This window comes from Dipodomys ordii, unplaced genomic scaffold, assembly GCF_000151885.1.
Source record: "Dipodomys ordii isolate 6190 unplaced genomic scaffold, Dord_2.0 Scaffold283, whole genome shotgun sequence".
Classification (NCBI taxonomy): Eukaryota; Metazoa; Chordata; class Mammalia; order Rodentia; family Heteromyidae; genus Dipodomys; species Dipodomys ordii.
The window spans coordinates 331,949-348,731 of NW_012267499.1; the positions used below are offsets into that span (position 1 = coordinate 331,949).

The 16,783-nt window shown below is 37.8% G+C and overlaps 1 protein-coding gene across 2 annotated transcripts in view; it reads left to right on the top strand.

Moving 5' to 3' along the window:
- The window catches only part of Twsg1 (twisted gastrulation BMP signaling modulator 1), a 54,406-nt gene that overhangs the window by 26,679 nt on the left and 10,944 nt on the right, over window positions 1-16,783 (top strand). For both annotated transcript variants that reach the window (XM_013036399.1, XM_013036398.1), the window contains exon 3: window positions 5,208-5,307. In XM_013036399.1, the coding sequence (XP_012891853.1) occupies window positions 5,208-5,307 (100 nt within the window). The remainder of the gene's footprint in view (window positions 1-5,207; window positions 5,308-16,783) is intronic.

The window sequence follows — 16,783 nt, forward strand, 5'->3', positions numbered from 1 at the left end:
TATCTCTTTGTAGCTTTGTATGTCCCTCCCCCAAAGTATAACCCCTGCTTTCACTATATTTGATGTCAGTATAACATGTAGAGGAGATGGGGAAAAACAAGTCGTTTAAGGATACAGGTGGACCTGTTGCAACAATGAGAAGTACAAGTTGTCATGTTGAAAACGAGCTTTACAATGTTGGTGGGGGGGGTGAGGATTGGTGGGGGAGGCTGGGAAGGGATGTGAAGGGTAAAGAACGGAGGAGGCTGCAATGCTTGATAAGAAATGTATGCATTAACCTGCCCATGTAATTGTAACCCCTCTGTACAGTGTGTTCACAAAAAATTAAAATTAAAAAGAACAATTAAAGCAAGGGGACTGAACTTTGAAATGCCTTGGTAAAAGCAGCGCCTATGGCTAGCCCCATGGCGTGAGCGGTCCCTACTCCAGCACAAAGCCTAAAGTACTCAGAGAGGTCACCCTTGTTTTTATGTGGCAGGAGGACATCTTGATATGCCAGGTTAGCATTTTCAAAGGCAAGATGTTTAACAAAGGCACTTTCACTTTCACTTGGCCCAAGAAGCCTTTCTGCAGCCAAGTTAAGCCGGAAGACCAAGTCACTGCAGGGTTCCCACTGTAGGGTTCCTCTGGCCCCTGTCTAACTTTTGCCAGGGAAGTAGTAGCCGATCCCTTTTGACGGAGAAGCTTCCAAGCATAAAGGCCAGCATTTTGAATTTGTGCCAAAAGTCCGGTAGGAAAGCGCACCTGTTTAGCATTGGTATCAAAGGGCGCATTACCCAAAAGTTTAGTATAGGTCCAGGTTTTTAAAGATGTTTTAGCCAAATTTTTTTGCGCATTCTCTCTACATTGCTCCTTAAAGTCCGAGTTCCATAAAAGAAAATCACCCCCACTAAGGGTGGCGCGGGCCAGAAACTTCCAATCATTAGGGGTGAGCCAGCGTGCACTTTGGTTTTCTAACAAGGCTAACGTATAAGGGGCAGTCGGACCATATTGGGCACATGCATTTTTAAGCTTTTCAACAAACCGAAGGCAAAGCCTCTTATACTCTTGTTGGCCTTTTCTCTGGGTGGGTTGTTCCTCTTCATCCCTAGTATCCTGTTCCTCATCCTCCTTTTCCTCCTCTTCTCATTCATCCTCCTCACCCTCTGAGGTCCTATCTGTCTGGCTCTGAGTTACTGGAAAGGCGAGAACTGATTGATGGCGTGATCTAACCTTAATTTTATTACGCGGTTTGGGCGTATCAGCCAAGGCCAGTGTGCGGAGTTCATAATCAAGGGACCGCAGTTCTTTTAAAAGTTGAAGGTGTTCTCGCCTATGTTGAAGGGACTCGCGTAAAGGGGCCAGGTTAGGTAAAGGGGGGAGAGAATAAACATCTGGATCTGGAGGGGCAGTGGGCCCTTGATGGGCCGGGCCACAAAAGGAAGGGGGCGAATAGGAGGGATGCAGAATATTTGAGGTAGAGGGTTTAGTCTGAGGTAGGGGGTGACTGAGTAAGGGGGGCTGAGAGGCATGTTGGAGAACTTCCTCTCCCGTTTTTACAAGTTTTAAAATTCCATTATCAAATAGAGAACATTTTAAAATGTCATTAATCAAATTCCAATAGGAAAAGGTGTTAGCAGGAACCTTTTCTGAAACAAAGATTTCATAATAATCTGTTAAACAATCTCCTACTCTTTGCCATCTTTTTGCATCTATGATTCCTTCAAAGGGGAACCAAGGACACAAGTCCTCTATGAATGAGAAAAATAATTCTAAATCCTTTTTCTTAACCCACGTTCCCCGTGTCTTGAAGGCCTCCTTGAGGTCTGACAGAAATAGATCATGTGACGATGTTGCTTGTCCCATAGTGGGTCACTCACCATGCGCCGTCCTCACTCTCCTCCTGGATCTGTCTCTCCGCGGGGTCTGTCGAGGTGATCTCGGACTGTACTTGGCCAAGTTTTCCTGGAGGACAGCATTCCTTCCATAGTCAGAGGCCCGTGCCCCACATTGGGCGCCAGTTGTCCCGACCCACAGGACTTCAACGAGGGCAATGAACCTAAGCGAGAAGAAATGAAGGGACAAGAGACACGAAGAATGACAGCAAGACAAGGATTCTGATCAAGCTGCAAATCTTTATTTTTCACACAGAGGTATTTATATGCTTAGAATAATGAAGCTTTTTTCATTGGCCGTAGCAGCTGTAGGATGTTTGCTTAGGGCAGTGTGAAAAGGTGGTTTTTAGCAGCTACCGGGTGTTTGTTTGGGGCAGGATGAAAACACCGGATTCTGTAAACAGCCTCAAGATGTTCCAGTGAGATAGTCAAGCCTATCATGTTGAGAGACTCCCTTTTGGGCTCCCAACAAGATTCCAGTCAGAATGGCAGCCATCAAGAAAACAAATAATAATGGGTGGGCTGGGAAGGTGGCTCAGTGGTAGAGTACTTGCCTCACATGCATGAGGCCCTGGGTTCGATTACTCGGCACCACATAAACAGAAAAAGCTGAAAGTGGTGTTGTGGCTCAAGTGGTAGAGTGCTAACCTTGAGCTGAAGAGCTGAGGGACAGTGCCCAGGCCCAGAGTTCAAGCCCCATAACCAACCAAAAAAACAAACAAACAAGCAAAAAAAAAACAGCAACAAATGCTAATGAGGATGGGGAAAAACATCCCATACACTATTGGTGAGAATGTAAGCTAGTACAACCATTATGGAAATCAAGAGACAAAAACAGACTTTATGATCCCACCATACCAGCATTGGGCATATATCTGAAGGGGAAAAAAATCAATTTACTAGTATATCACCAGCATATCTGTTTTATTGCTGCATTGTTCACAATACTTAAATAATGAAATCAGCCAAAATTCTCAATAACAGATAGATGTTTTATATATATATATATATATATATATATATATATATATATATATATACTATGATCATAAAGAAAACTGAAGTCATGTCCTTTGCAGGAAAATGGCTGCAATTGGGGTGGAAGGGTTATCATATTGAGTGAAACAAGCCAAGTTTAAAAAACAAATACTGTGTTTTTTTTTTACTCATGCTGAAGGCACACATATTTATGGATATAAGAAAACTGAAATCATGTCATTTGCAGGAAAATGGATGCAACTGTCAGGGTTTCAAACTGAGTGAAACAAGCCAAGCTCATAAAACAAAACATTGTATGTTTCTTTATTCATATTGAAGACATACATATTTATGGATATGTTATGTGTATACATATATATGTATACATATATACATCATTATATATAAGTAAACCAGAACATGAATCTAAAGACTTTGGAAGAAAGGAGAGAGGGGTAAGAGAAAAAGGAAGTTAAAGGTATTTATTTTGAAATACATTTGTAAGTATATGAAAAATGGCATAAAGAACCTCAGTTAAAGCAGTCGATACATACAAAGATAGACAATCTGGGGGCTGGGAATGTGGCTTAGTGGTAGAGTGCTTGCCTAGCATGCATGGAGTCCTGGGTTCAATTCCTCTGTACCACTTAAACAGAAAAAGCCAGAAGTGGTGTTGTGGCTTAAGTGGTAGAGTGCTAGCCTTGAGAAAAAGTAGCTCAAGGCCAACACCCAGGCCCTGGCAGGTTTCAAGCCCCAGGACTGGCAAAAAAAAGGAAAAAAAAGAAGATTTGTGTTTGCTTAGGTGGGTGCTAGCAGGAGAGGATTGGGCTAACACAGAGAATGAAAGGAGATGAATACATTGAAAATAGATATCAACTGAAAATACAGCTATGAAGCCTTTTGCAATTGTTTTGGGAAAGGATAGATTTGAGGGAGTGAGATTGAATAAAATATATTGTAAACATGGAAATTTTACAATGAAATCCTTTCCCCGCAAAGAGAAAAAAACAAACTAATGTAAGCATAAAAATTAAAAAATTGGGCTGGGAAGGTGGCTCAGTGGTAGAGCGCTTGCCTTGCATGCCTGAGGCCCTGGGTTCAATTCCTCAGTACCACATAAGCAAAAAGAAAAAAGCCAGAAGTGGTGCTGTGGCTCAAGTGGTAGAGCGCTAGCCTTGAGCTGAAATGCTGAGGGACAGTGCCCAGGCCCAGAGTTCAGGCCCCACGACCGGACCCAAAAAAAAAAATTAAAAAATGGCTATGCTCCAGCTGTTCACTGGTGGCTCACACTCAACTCGAGATTGTGGTTCAAAGCCAGCCCAGGCAGAGAAGTCTGTGCAGCTCCATCTCCAGTTACCCAGTAATACACCAGTCTTAAGGTATGGCTCAAATTGTACAATTAGATTGTAAGCATGAAAGTTGAGCAAGTGCACAAGACCCTGATGCTGGTGGTTCATACTTGTGATCCCAGCTACCTAGGAGGTTGAGATCTGAGGTTATTGCTTCAAAGCCAGGAAAGTGTGTGAGACTCTTTTATTTCTAACCACCAAAACCCTGGAACTAGAACTGTAGCTCAAGTGATAGCTTTTTTCATTCAAGGCTGGCACTCTAAGTAATCTTGTTCAGGCCTTGACTCACATCCCAGTGCCAGTGCAAATAAATAAATAAATAAATGTCAAAATAGACTAGATTTAAAACTTTGAAGTTAGATCTAACATTTACCATTAATTAATTAAATTTACCATTTGTCAATTAAAAATAGCTTTTGGTTTGTTTTTTTTTTTCTAGAGCTAAGGATTGAACCTAGGGCTTTGTTCATGTTAGCTCATAATTGAGTTATATCACCAGCTCTTGTGTTTTTGAGACAAGGGTCATTATATACCCAAGACTGGTCTGGAACTTACCATCCTCCTTCCTGACTGTTTCCCTAGTGATAAGGTTACAAGTATGCATCACTACATCTGGACCCCAAGTAATGTTTTTTAAAAGATGCTTTTATTCACACTTTACATGTTGAGAAACTACAAGACATCTCTGTTTAGATGAGTTGAACAATGAATTCAATAGCTGAAAAGTATGTTTTCTTTTTCTCCTCAGTTGTGTCTTGAGGTTATATGGAAAACAAGGTTATAGACTATGAAATAAATGTTTTGTTGCAAAGTAAGATAAAAGCACCTGAGTTCACTGAATGTATCCAAAAGGGGGGAAAAAAACTACTTGACATTGTAATGTTATTGACTTAAAAAATGACATCAAGACTAAATTACTATAAGTGCAAATACTTTAGACTTGCTCTTTTGATTAAAACAATCTTAAACATAGTAATTTAGAGTGATACATCTGTCCTGTTTCTAGGAGCTATGCCAGTGCCGGCCTGGAGAAGGAAATTGTTCCTGCTGTAAAGAGTGTATGCTGTGTCTTGGGGCCCTTTGGGACGAGTGCTGTGATTGTGTTGGTAAGGTGATTTGCAGTGCAGTTTCCTAATATTTTTTATCACAAAATCCTTCACTTTAAAAAATATGAATATATTATTGTCATTATTATTGAGTCATTTTACAAAGGGGTTACATTTCCATAAGTTAGGTCATGAGTACAGTGCTTCTTGGTTAATCTCACCCCTTCTTTGCTTCTCCCCCCTTTTTCCTTTCCTGTCTCTTGAGTTACATAGTTATTGTTTACATAGTGTGCATTGAATATAATGACCACATTTATTCCCTCTTCCTCCATTCCTTTGCTCTACTCTTTCCTACCCACAAAACATGTTTCCACTTACTAGTATTTGTTTTAACAAACAGTACATTAGTTGTTCAAATGAGTTACACTTTTGGATTCTTCCCTTAAGTATACTCCTTTGTTCAGTTTGGTTTTGTGTCAATACATTGAGCCCTGTATATGTTATCATGCATAGTTTTATTTTAGATATAAAATACAAATTATTTTACATAGTACTTTATAGTATTTGGAAGATTGTGTTATTACCTTTGCTTGTGTTGAATTGTATTTACATATTATTTATTTACTTACTTTTACAGGAAAAGGTCTAGAAGGAAATGCAAATGTTCTTTTGTAGGATAGAGGAATGGTGGACCAGAAACTTTGTTTTAAATCTTTTATGCTGTCTAGGGTTTTTTTTTGTTTCTGTTTTTGTTGTTTTGTTGTTTTGTTTTTGTTTATTTTTGATCAGTCATGGGTCTTGAACTCTGGGCCTGGGTGCTATCCCTCAGCTCTTCAGCTCAAGGCTAACACTCTACCACTTGAGCCACAGCAACACTTGTGGTTTTCTGGTGGTTTATTGGACTTTCCTGCCCCGGCTGGCTTTGAACCATGATCCTTGGATCTCAGCCTCCTGAGTAGCTAAGATTACAGGCGTGAGCCACCAGCACTTGACTGCTATTTAGTTTTTTATGTAAAACATTTTGCTTTGATATTTTTGCATGTGCCAGTCCTAGGGCTTAAACTCAAAGCTAAGTGCTGTTCTTGAGCTTTTGTACTTAAGGGCAATGCTGTAATAGTTAATTGGAGATTAGTGCCACAGGTATGCCTGTCTGGGCTGGCTTCAAACCAAAACCCTCAGATCTCAGCCTCCTGATTAGCTAGGATTACATATGTGAAGCACTGGGGCCCAGCTTTGTTTTTATTTTTAATAGGCAGCATGTTTGTAGGAGTTTTGTTTTTCATTAGTCATGATGCTTGAACTCAGGGCCTGGGAACTGTCGCTAAGCTCTTTTGCTCAAAACAAAACCACAGCTCCAGTACAGGTTTTTGAGTGGTTAATTGGAGATAAGAGTCTCATGGGGACTTTTCTGCCTGGGCTGGCTTCAAACCACGATCCTCAGTGAGTAACTAGCATTACAGGTGTCAGCCACCAGCACCCAATAGAAGCATGTTTTATGAGAAACAGTCTCGAAGATATGTAAAAAAAATTTTAGTATGTATACAAGTGTATTTATAGAATGTTATCATTTGTGTTTTAGAAAGTAAACTTACAGACAGCGATGGGAAGGGAGGATTGAGAGGGAAAGAAGGAACAGCCTACACTAAGTAAGAGGAAAGAAATGTAATCATCACTTGATGTGGAAGAAATAACTTGTATTGTCAAAGCTCATAGAATTCACAAACTTTATAGACCATGATAATGACAATTTGCCTTGTGAAGGTTAAAATGTGTTTGTGACTTTAACTAAGTATCAGTATTCCACAATACTGTGAAACAGGTGAAATTTATGTTATCACCTAATCTCAATTTTAAAAAAAGTGGGAGAAGGGATAGGTTAGGAGAGATGTATGACAATGTTGTCAGACACCTTGTACTCATATACTGTTTTGTAGAGTGGGAACTTCTTTGTACCACTACTTAAAGATAATAATAATAAAAAATGTAAACAAAATAAAATGGTTATTTCGAAAGTCTGCAAAAAAAAGAGTAAACTTACATGCAGATCAGGGCAAAGTAGCACACATCTGTAATTCCAACACTTAGGAAGATGAGTAAGACAAGAGGATGGCAAGATTAGACAGCGTGCATTACAAACAAACAAATAAGTTTAAATGCCTAGACTATTGCTAGAAGAAACACCCAGAATCCCATCTCTGATAGTTAACTCTTTTTACCTTGAAAGACACCACTATAAATATGCCATTTTCTCAGAAGCCTTTTTCATGTGACTGAAATAGGAGCCTTTGTCCTGCAAGATCATATAGTAAATGTTCCTGTAACTGTTGTTTGAATGTCTGTTTCTTAAAAACAGGAAATTTTCACATTGATCATTTTTACATTAATTTTTGTTTGTAGCAAAGTTAACATACATGGAAAAAATCAGGTACTACTAAAAAAGTCCTCTCACTTCCTCTAAATCTTTTGGACCTACCCCAGATAACCACTATCTTCAACTCTGCAGTGTTGGTTCTATAATTCTAAATAAAATTCTTTTTACTATTTTTTGATTGATTTAAGAAACAAGCAGCTGGTTCTCTATTTTAGATAGATATACATGGAGACATAGTATCTTAGTATCTTTAAATAAGTTGTCAGCTTATATGTATAATGCATCTTGATCAATGTCATACCTTCTGTCATCTCCCCTATAACTTCCAACCCCTCCCCTCCTCTCAAGTTATTTAGTTCCATTTCAAATCAAATATTATGACTTATGTCTTTGTCTTCTTATTATCATTGTATCACTCAATACTTGTTAAATCAGTATTCACTTTAGTAATCAGTTTAATAAGTCAATAATAAATGTTTTAGGTAGACTTCCTAATCTTTTAGCCTTTGTATCATCATCATCATCTTTGTGTATGTGCACACACATGCACTTGCATGTACATTTATGTGAGTCCATGCATGTTAGGGGAAGAATGAATCCCAAAGTCTCCCACATGCTAGACAATCATTCTGACACTGAGGGACACCCTTAAATCCTCTTGTATCAATTTTCAAATTTTTTACTTTTTTTTCAAGAGCCCCTCTCAGACTGTCTTTTTGAGAGAAGCATACTGTTTGTGTTTTATGTGATTCTTTTTTACTCTTTCTAGGACTGTTTTACAGTTTTGTTGTCAAGATTTTTTTTTCTGCTCTGTGTTGTTTCTACTTTGTGAAATGTCTGACAACCCTTGACTATCAATTTCCAGTAAAATTTCAGTATTCCAAAGCTGATCGGGATTCTGCACTTGGGACAAGATATGGAACCTAGTTTCCTCACTGAAAGATGATTGAAAAATGAGCATTTTTCCAATTGAAGAGCCCTATGTTCCAGGTTGACAGCATTGTCAGGGAAGGATCTTCCAATTTTCTATCAGGGATAGAAGTTGGGTAGAGGTAAAAGAGGGAGTGTTATGCAAGTATGAAAAGGCTCTGGTAATTTGAGCAGTGCTGCTACAAAATTCATTGTGCATACTTCACTTACTTTTTTTCTCCCCTTCTCATCTCCACTCTTCAGTGTTTGGCATTCCCAATACAGGACCTCTTAGTTTTATTTTCTAGAAAGTAACCCATTGAGGAAAGATCCAAAATGGCAGTCTAGAGACAGGGCAATATTAGAACTCTCTCTGATCTCTCTGCTCTGTCAGAAATACAAATATATGGGCTGGGAAGGTGGCTCAGTGGTAGAGCGCTTGCCTTGCATGCATGAGGCCCTGGGTTCGATTCCTCAGCACCACATAAGCAAAAAGAAAAAAAGCCAGAAGTGGTGTTGTGGCTCAAGTGGTAGAGCGCTAGCCTTGAGCTAAAGAGCTGAGGGACAGCGCCCAGGCCCAGAGTTCAGGCCCCATGACTGGACCAAAAAAGAAAAAAGAAATACAAATATCTAACCTGAAACCCGAGCTCAGGTGGATGCCATGGAAAGCCAAGTAGTAAGAACCTAGCACAAATCAAGAAACATCCGACTTATTACTCAGAAAGAGGAAAAATATCAACAATAAAAAAACAGCAGAAGTAGCCATATTGTTATCTGATTAAAAAAAATAATAGACTAAATGTTTTAAAAAAAAAAAGTACGGGGGGGGGCTGGGAAGGTGGCTCAGTGGTTAAGGTGCTTGCCTTGCATGCTCGAGGCCCTGGGTTTGATTCCTCAGCACCACATAAGCAAAAAGAAAAAAGCCGGAAGTGGCACTGTGGCTCAAGTGGTAGACCGCTAGCCTTGAGCTAAAGAGCTGAGGGACAGTGCCCAGGCCCAGAGTTCAGGCCCCACGACTGGACCCAAAAAAAAAAAAGTACAAAGGGGAAAAAGAAGGTCACATAATAACAGGGAATGGTCCATGAGCAAAAAGTGGACTTACTGGGCATTCACCAAGTAGTATTTCACCCAACAACCACACAATTCACATTCTCCTCAGCAGCCCATGGAACACTGTCCAAGATTTATCATATTCTAGGACACACAACAAAGCTGACAGATCTGATCACAATGAAAGTAAACTAATTTTAGCAACAAAACATGCTGTAGAAAACACTCAAACACTGGACACTGAACAACACACAACATATGGATCACTAAAGAAATAAAGGAAGAAACCAGAAATTTCTTACAATTCAATAAAAATGAGAACACATCATACTGGAACCCTGGGATACAGCAAAAGAAGTGTTGAGAGGAAAGTTCATAGCTCTAAGCATGTACATAAGGAAAACAGAAACAGCTCTAGTAAATAATTATGTGATGCAACTAAAGCTGCTAGAAAAACAGGAACAAACTGCTAGATGGGGAGAGATAGTAAAGATAGGGCAGAAGTTAATAAAATAGAGACTAAAAAGACCATACATAAAATCAATGAAACAAAAAGCTGGTTTTTTTTAAACAATCAATACAATAGATGGAACACTAGTTAAATTGATGGCGAGACTCAAATCAACAAAATTAGAGATGCCAAAGGAAACATTACAACACACATCCAAGAACTCCAAAAGATTATGAAGATTACTTTGAAAGCCTATATTCAACTAAGATGGAAAATCTAGTAGAAATGGATACATTTCTAGTTGAACAAGGAAGATAGAAACCATTAAAAAGAGCCATAACACACAATAAGATTGAGGAAGTAATCTGGGGTCTTTCCACAAGGAAAAGCTTAGATCCTCACAGGTTCATTGCTGAATGCTATAAAACTTTTGAAAGTTAAACTAACACTGGTACTCCTCAAATTTTTCAGTGAAATAGAACATGAAGGATCAATTTCAAACTATTTTTGAAGCCAGAATCACACACATCCCAAAATCATGAAGGGTTCTAATGAAAAGAAAAGAATTGTAGTCCAATATCTGATAAACAAGAATGCAAAGCTCTTCAAGAAAATACTAGCCAGCAAAATTCAGCAAATGATCATACATTATGATCAAGTAGATTTTATCCCAGAGATACAAGGCTAGTTTAACATATATTAAATCAATAAGCATAATACATCACATTAACAGAGCCTAAAATAAAAACCACATGATAATTTCAATAGATGCAGAAAAAAAAGCCTTTGACAAAAATCCAACATCCATTCATGTTAAAAATCCCAGAGAAATTAGGAATAGGAAGAGCAAACCTCAAAATAATAAAGGTAATATAATGACAGAGCAACATCATACTGAACAATGAAAATCTAAAACCATTTCCTCTAAAATCAGACACATGGGAAGGATTTCCACTCCCTCTACTCCTCTTCAATATAGTTCTGGAATTCCTGGACAGACCAATAAGGCATAAAAAGACATAAAAGGGATTCACATAAAAAAAAGAAGAAGTCAAACTATTCCTATTTACAGATGACATGATCTTATGTCTAAAGATTCTAAAAGACTCCATCCCCAAGCTCCTAGAGCTGATAACTTGGGCAAAGTAGCAGGATACAAAATTAGCCCAGAAAAATCAGCAGCCTTTCTGTATACCAACAGTACATAAGCAGAGAGAGAAATCAGTAAAACAACTCCAAAAACAACAACAAAATCTTGCAGTAAACCTAACCAAGGAAGCAAAAGACCTTTAAAACAACAATAAAAATTTGAAGAAAGAAATTAAAGATGACATCAGAAAATGGAAAGACCTTCCACATTCATGGATAGGTAGAAGTAATATGGCCATACTGCCAGAAGTGGTCTACAAAATTAATGCCATATGCATCAAAATCCAATTGAAGTTCTTTATGAGATAAAACAACCAAAATATCGTGTGGAACAAACAAAGACCTATAATAACCAAAGAAATGCTAGGCAGAAAAGGCATTGCTCATGGTATCACAATCCCAGACCTGAAGCTCTACTATAGAGCTATAATAACAAAACCACATTGGTGTTGGTACAGAAATAGACCCAAAGATCAATGGAACAGACTAAAAGACCCAGATACAAAGCCATATATTTAAAGTAGTCTGATATTTGGTAAGAGAGCCAAAGATATACAATGGGGAAAAAAGATTGCCTCTTCAATAATTGGTGTTGGGATAACTAGGTATCCATATGCAGAAAACAAAAAGTGGATCCCTGTGTGTCACCATGTACTAATATCAACTCAAAGTGGATAAAAGACCTCAAAGTTAGCCCTGAATCTTTGAAATTACTGCAAGAGAGAGTAGGAGAAGCACCAGAACTTATAGGCATAAGCAGAAACTTTTGAAAAGAGTTCCAGGGGCATAGCAGATAGGAGAGAGACTTGACAAATGGGCTTACATCAAAATAAAAAGTTTCTGCACAGCAAAGGACATAGTTACTAAACTGAAAAGACAGACAACAGACTGGGATAAAGTCTTTACCAGCAATACATCTGACAAAGGCCTAATATCCAAAATATGCAAGGAGCTCAAGAAACTAACCCTTCCCAAGTCGAATAAACAAATCACTAAATGGGTAAAGTAGCTAAGGGGAGACTTCTTAGAAGAAGAGATAAGAATGGCAAAGAAACATGAGGAAATGCTCAACATCACTGATCATAAAGGAAATGTAAACCAAAACAATTCTGAGATTCCTTGTCACCTCAGTTAGATTGGCCAACATCATGAATTCGAGCAACAAATGTTGGCAGGGATGTGGGGAAAAAGAACCCTATTGAACTGTTGGTGAGAATGTAAACTAGTATACTATAACAGTTTATAACATATACTATAACAGTATAGAGGTTCCTCAAAAAATAGCAAAGTTATGGAAACAGCCCAGGTGCCCTACAATATACAAGTGAAGCGAAAAAATGGAAATTTACACAGACATTAAAAAGAATATTATTATGTAATTTGCAGGAAAATGGATAGACCTAGAATAAATCATGTTAAATGAGGTAAGCCAAGCTCAGAGAGACAAACAGCATGTGTTTTCTCTTTCATATGTGGAATCTAGATCTAAAATACATCAGGACATGTTAAATTATACAGGAAAATAAGCATTCACATACAGTGAGACTGAAGTTGGATACTCTTAGGAGAGGAACACAGGCACAATGCCTATGTGCCTCTAATCATTTAAAATAATATTTATCAAAATGAGCTCCAGGAAATGAAGCAAGAAGTTTGTTTCTTATTTGTTGTTTTTCTTTCCTCTTTTGTCTTTTTTGTTCACTTATGTGTCTTTGGGAGGGTAAGGGGACCACAGAAATGAAGTGAAAAAGAGTGAACAAATGTAGCAGTTGTTCTCACTAGACACTATGCTGAAAATGAACTATACAACTTGTGAGTAGGGATGGGAGGGAGAAACTGGGAAGGAGCAAGCAAAGGTGTGACATTGTCCAAAAAGAAATGTACTCATTACCTTACTTATAGAACCATAAACTCTTTGTATATCACCTTTATAATAACCTCCCCCCCAAAAAAAAGGAAGAAAAGAATGCTCTCGTATCCTTTAATCATGGGAGAAAAGTCAGGGACCTAAAGGTTTTACTTTCTACAAAATTGTCATGCTTCTTTCTAGTTATTGCTCCTAACCTCTGAATCTTCCATATTCCTCTGTGAAGAAACTCCACCTTACTTATCTTTAGATGGTTAGTTATTTGGAGATGGAGCTTCTAAATTTGTTTTTCTTGCTATTTTGTAGAGTTCTTTATTTTTTATTAACATTATTTACTTATACAGGGGGTGTCTCATGTCTGTATATAATGTACTTTGTTCAGACTCATTGTCTCCATCACTCTCCTCTCTCTCTCCTCCCTCAGCCCTGCATCAGCTCCTTTCTTCTTGTAGTAGTAAGTTCTTCAAGAACCAGAGCAGAAGTATCTTTTTCTCAGTCCCTTTATGTTCATCTTGAAACCAAATGATTATGACTCAAAATGTGAGCCATTATTGCATTAAACTATCTAAGAGAGGCAGTTTATTCTATGCTCTTGATAACTATATTTGTATGTTGGATACAAAAAGGAACTAGATTATTTTAGTGCATTGAATGAAAATTAACATATACAATAAAAGTTATATTAAACTATAACATATACATGTAAGCATTTAATTCAACTACTTGAAAATATGTTTTGGTGTGAATGTTTGTAGAGTATGTATGTGTCACATATGTGTTAAATATGAATATATGTTTTATACATATATACATGTGTGTTTTATATGCATATACTTATATATATGCATAAACACGTATGGATAATATTGTCGATTCATACTAAGATTACAAGATCTGAGCCAGACACTGGAGACTCCCTCCTGTAGTTCTATCTACTCAGAAGATTGAGAATCAGAGGATAGCAATTCAAAGCCAGCCCAGGCAGAAAGGGCTATGAAACTCCATCTCTAGAATGACCAGCAAAAAGCTAAGTTGGCAGTGTGGCTCGAGTGGTATAGCATCAACCAAGCAAGCAAAGGGGAGACCCAAAGTTCAGACTCTAGTACTGGTAAAAAAACAAAAACTAAAAAGAAATTAAAAGATCTCTATTGCTCTTGAGTGAATATTTGTAATGCATTTAAGCTGAAGTTATTGGTTTCTAACATTAGTGGTTACTTGTATGCTTTATGATAAATTAATGAGACTATCAAAAGTTAAAATTTCTGTATTCTGAAATACTTGCTGATGGGCTGGGAAGGTGGCTCAGTGGTAGAGCGCTTGCCTTGCATGCCTGAGGCCTTGGGTTCAATTCCTCAGCACCACATAAGCAAAAAGAAAAAAAGTACTTGCTGAAAATATAAGTGCAAATACTGTGTTCCCAGGTCACTTGAAATAATTTTCTGAGTAGTTATGAAACACACTTGTTTATTTTTGCTTGTTAGCAATTTTTAGCAATTGTTTCTTTTCTACTTTATTTTATATGAAATATTTACACAATGACAAAAAATGTTCATAGCAATGGTTAAAACTTAGTGACAGAAACAGAGACCTCAGTTAAAGACCCAGGATTGGCAGAATATGAACATGTGTGTGTGTGTGTGTGTGTGTGTGTGTGTGTGTGTGTGTGTGTGTGTGTGTGTCTAATATATATTTAGAGAGAGGGAGAGAAAGAGACAGAAAGACAGAATGGGAGAACAAAGTTGGAGATCTATAATTCCTCATTTCGAGGTAACTTCAAGATTTATAGTAAAGCTAATCCAAATAGTGTGGTGGTGACAAAAAAAAATACACAATTAGGTTAATGTAGAATAGAGACCAGAAATAGACCCATATACATGTAGTCAAATGATTGTTGACAGATAAGCAAAGAAATGCATTGGGGTAAAAATACTCTTTTCAACAAATGCTGCAAGAACAACTGCATTTCACCAAGTAAAATAATGAATATACAGATTATATGCCATTCTGAAAAATTAATTCAAAATGGGTTACAGAACTAAATTCAAACATAACATAAAACTTCTAGAAGATAGTATAAAGAATATGGATGATCTTGTTTTTTGCAGTGATTTTAGGTACCACATTAAAGGCACAATAAATGAAAATAAAAAAATCAATCAATTATACTTTGTTAAAGTTTACATTTTCTACTTTATAAAAACACATAATCCTAGCAATTCAAAAGAATAAGATCTGAACATCCTGGTTTGAAGCCAACCTGGGCAGACAAGTCCCAGAGACTCTTATCTCTAATTTAACTGACAAAATGCTGGAAATGGAGATATGGGTCAAGTTGTAATATGCCAGCCTTGAGTAGAAGAGGGTACGCAAGAGCACACGGCCCTGGGTTCAAGCTTCAATACTCACCTACCTGCCCCCCCCCACATACACACACCACTACACTATGCACACAAAAGACACTTTTTTTGGTCAGTCTTTGGGCTTGAACATGGGCCTGGCTTCTGTCCCTGTGCTTTTTTGCTTAAGGCTACTGTTCTACCACTTGAACCACAGTTCCACTTGTGGTTTTCTGGTGGTTAATTGGAGATAAGAACCTCATGGACATTCCTTCCCATGATCTCCAAGATTGCTGGCTTTGAACTACAATCTTCATATCTAAGTAGTTAGGTTTACAGGCATAAGCCACCCACCAGAATCTGGCTTAAAAGACATTTTCAAGAGAATGAAAATACTGGTGGCAGACTAGACCAGTATTTCTCAAAATTATTAGAAAGTGGATAAGAAAAACAAAGGAGAGAGTGAATTTCATAAAAATATACTATATATTCACATATGGAATTAAGCACACCTTTGTATAATTAATAAATACTGATTTTATTTACTTATGTATGTATTTATTTTTGCCAACCCTGGGGATTGAACTCAGGGTCTAGGTGCTGTCCATGAGCTTCTTTGTGCTCAAGACTAGCTCTCTACCACTTGAGCCACAGTGCTACTTCTGGATTTTTCTGAGTAGTTTATTGGAGATGAGAGTCTCACAGACTTTTGCCCTGTCTGGCTTCAAACTATGATACTCAGATCTCAGCCTCCTGAGTAGTTATGATTATAGGCATGAGCCACAGTGCCTGGCAAATAGTGATTTTTAAAATGGAGTTTGATCCTTTCCAACTTGGGCCCAACAGAATGGCTCCCACAAAGAAGCATGAGAAGAATATAAGCCATTAATCATTAGTGAAGTGGTGACCTGAGACTACACTATCAACATGCACAAGCATATCCATCCACCAAGTGGGATTTACAAAACATGTCACTTGTGCTCTCAAATAGTGCAGAAGCTTGCCATGAAAGATATGGAGACTCCATGTGTGCACAAAGATACCAGGCTTAAAAAAGTTGTCTGGGCCAAAGGAATAAGGAATGTCCCTTATCAGATCCATATGTAGTTATCCAGAAAATATGAGGATGGATATTCACCAAAAAACCATCATCTATGTCCCTGTTGCCATGTACAGTCAATGTGAATGAGAACTAACCCATGAGTGTCAAATAAAGCTACAAAAAAAAATTTTAAGAAAAAGAAAATAAAAGTTTGAGGTCAGTCTGCACTACATAACAAGGCCCAGTCTCTAAATAAGTAAACTAGATTGATGACAAAATGAGGATAATGTAATCCTGTATAAAAGAAATGGAATTTTCTCAGTGGAAGTATCCTAGACTTTAGTCTTCAGCAGTGCAAAAA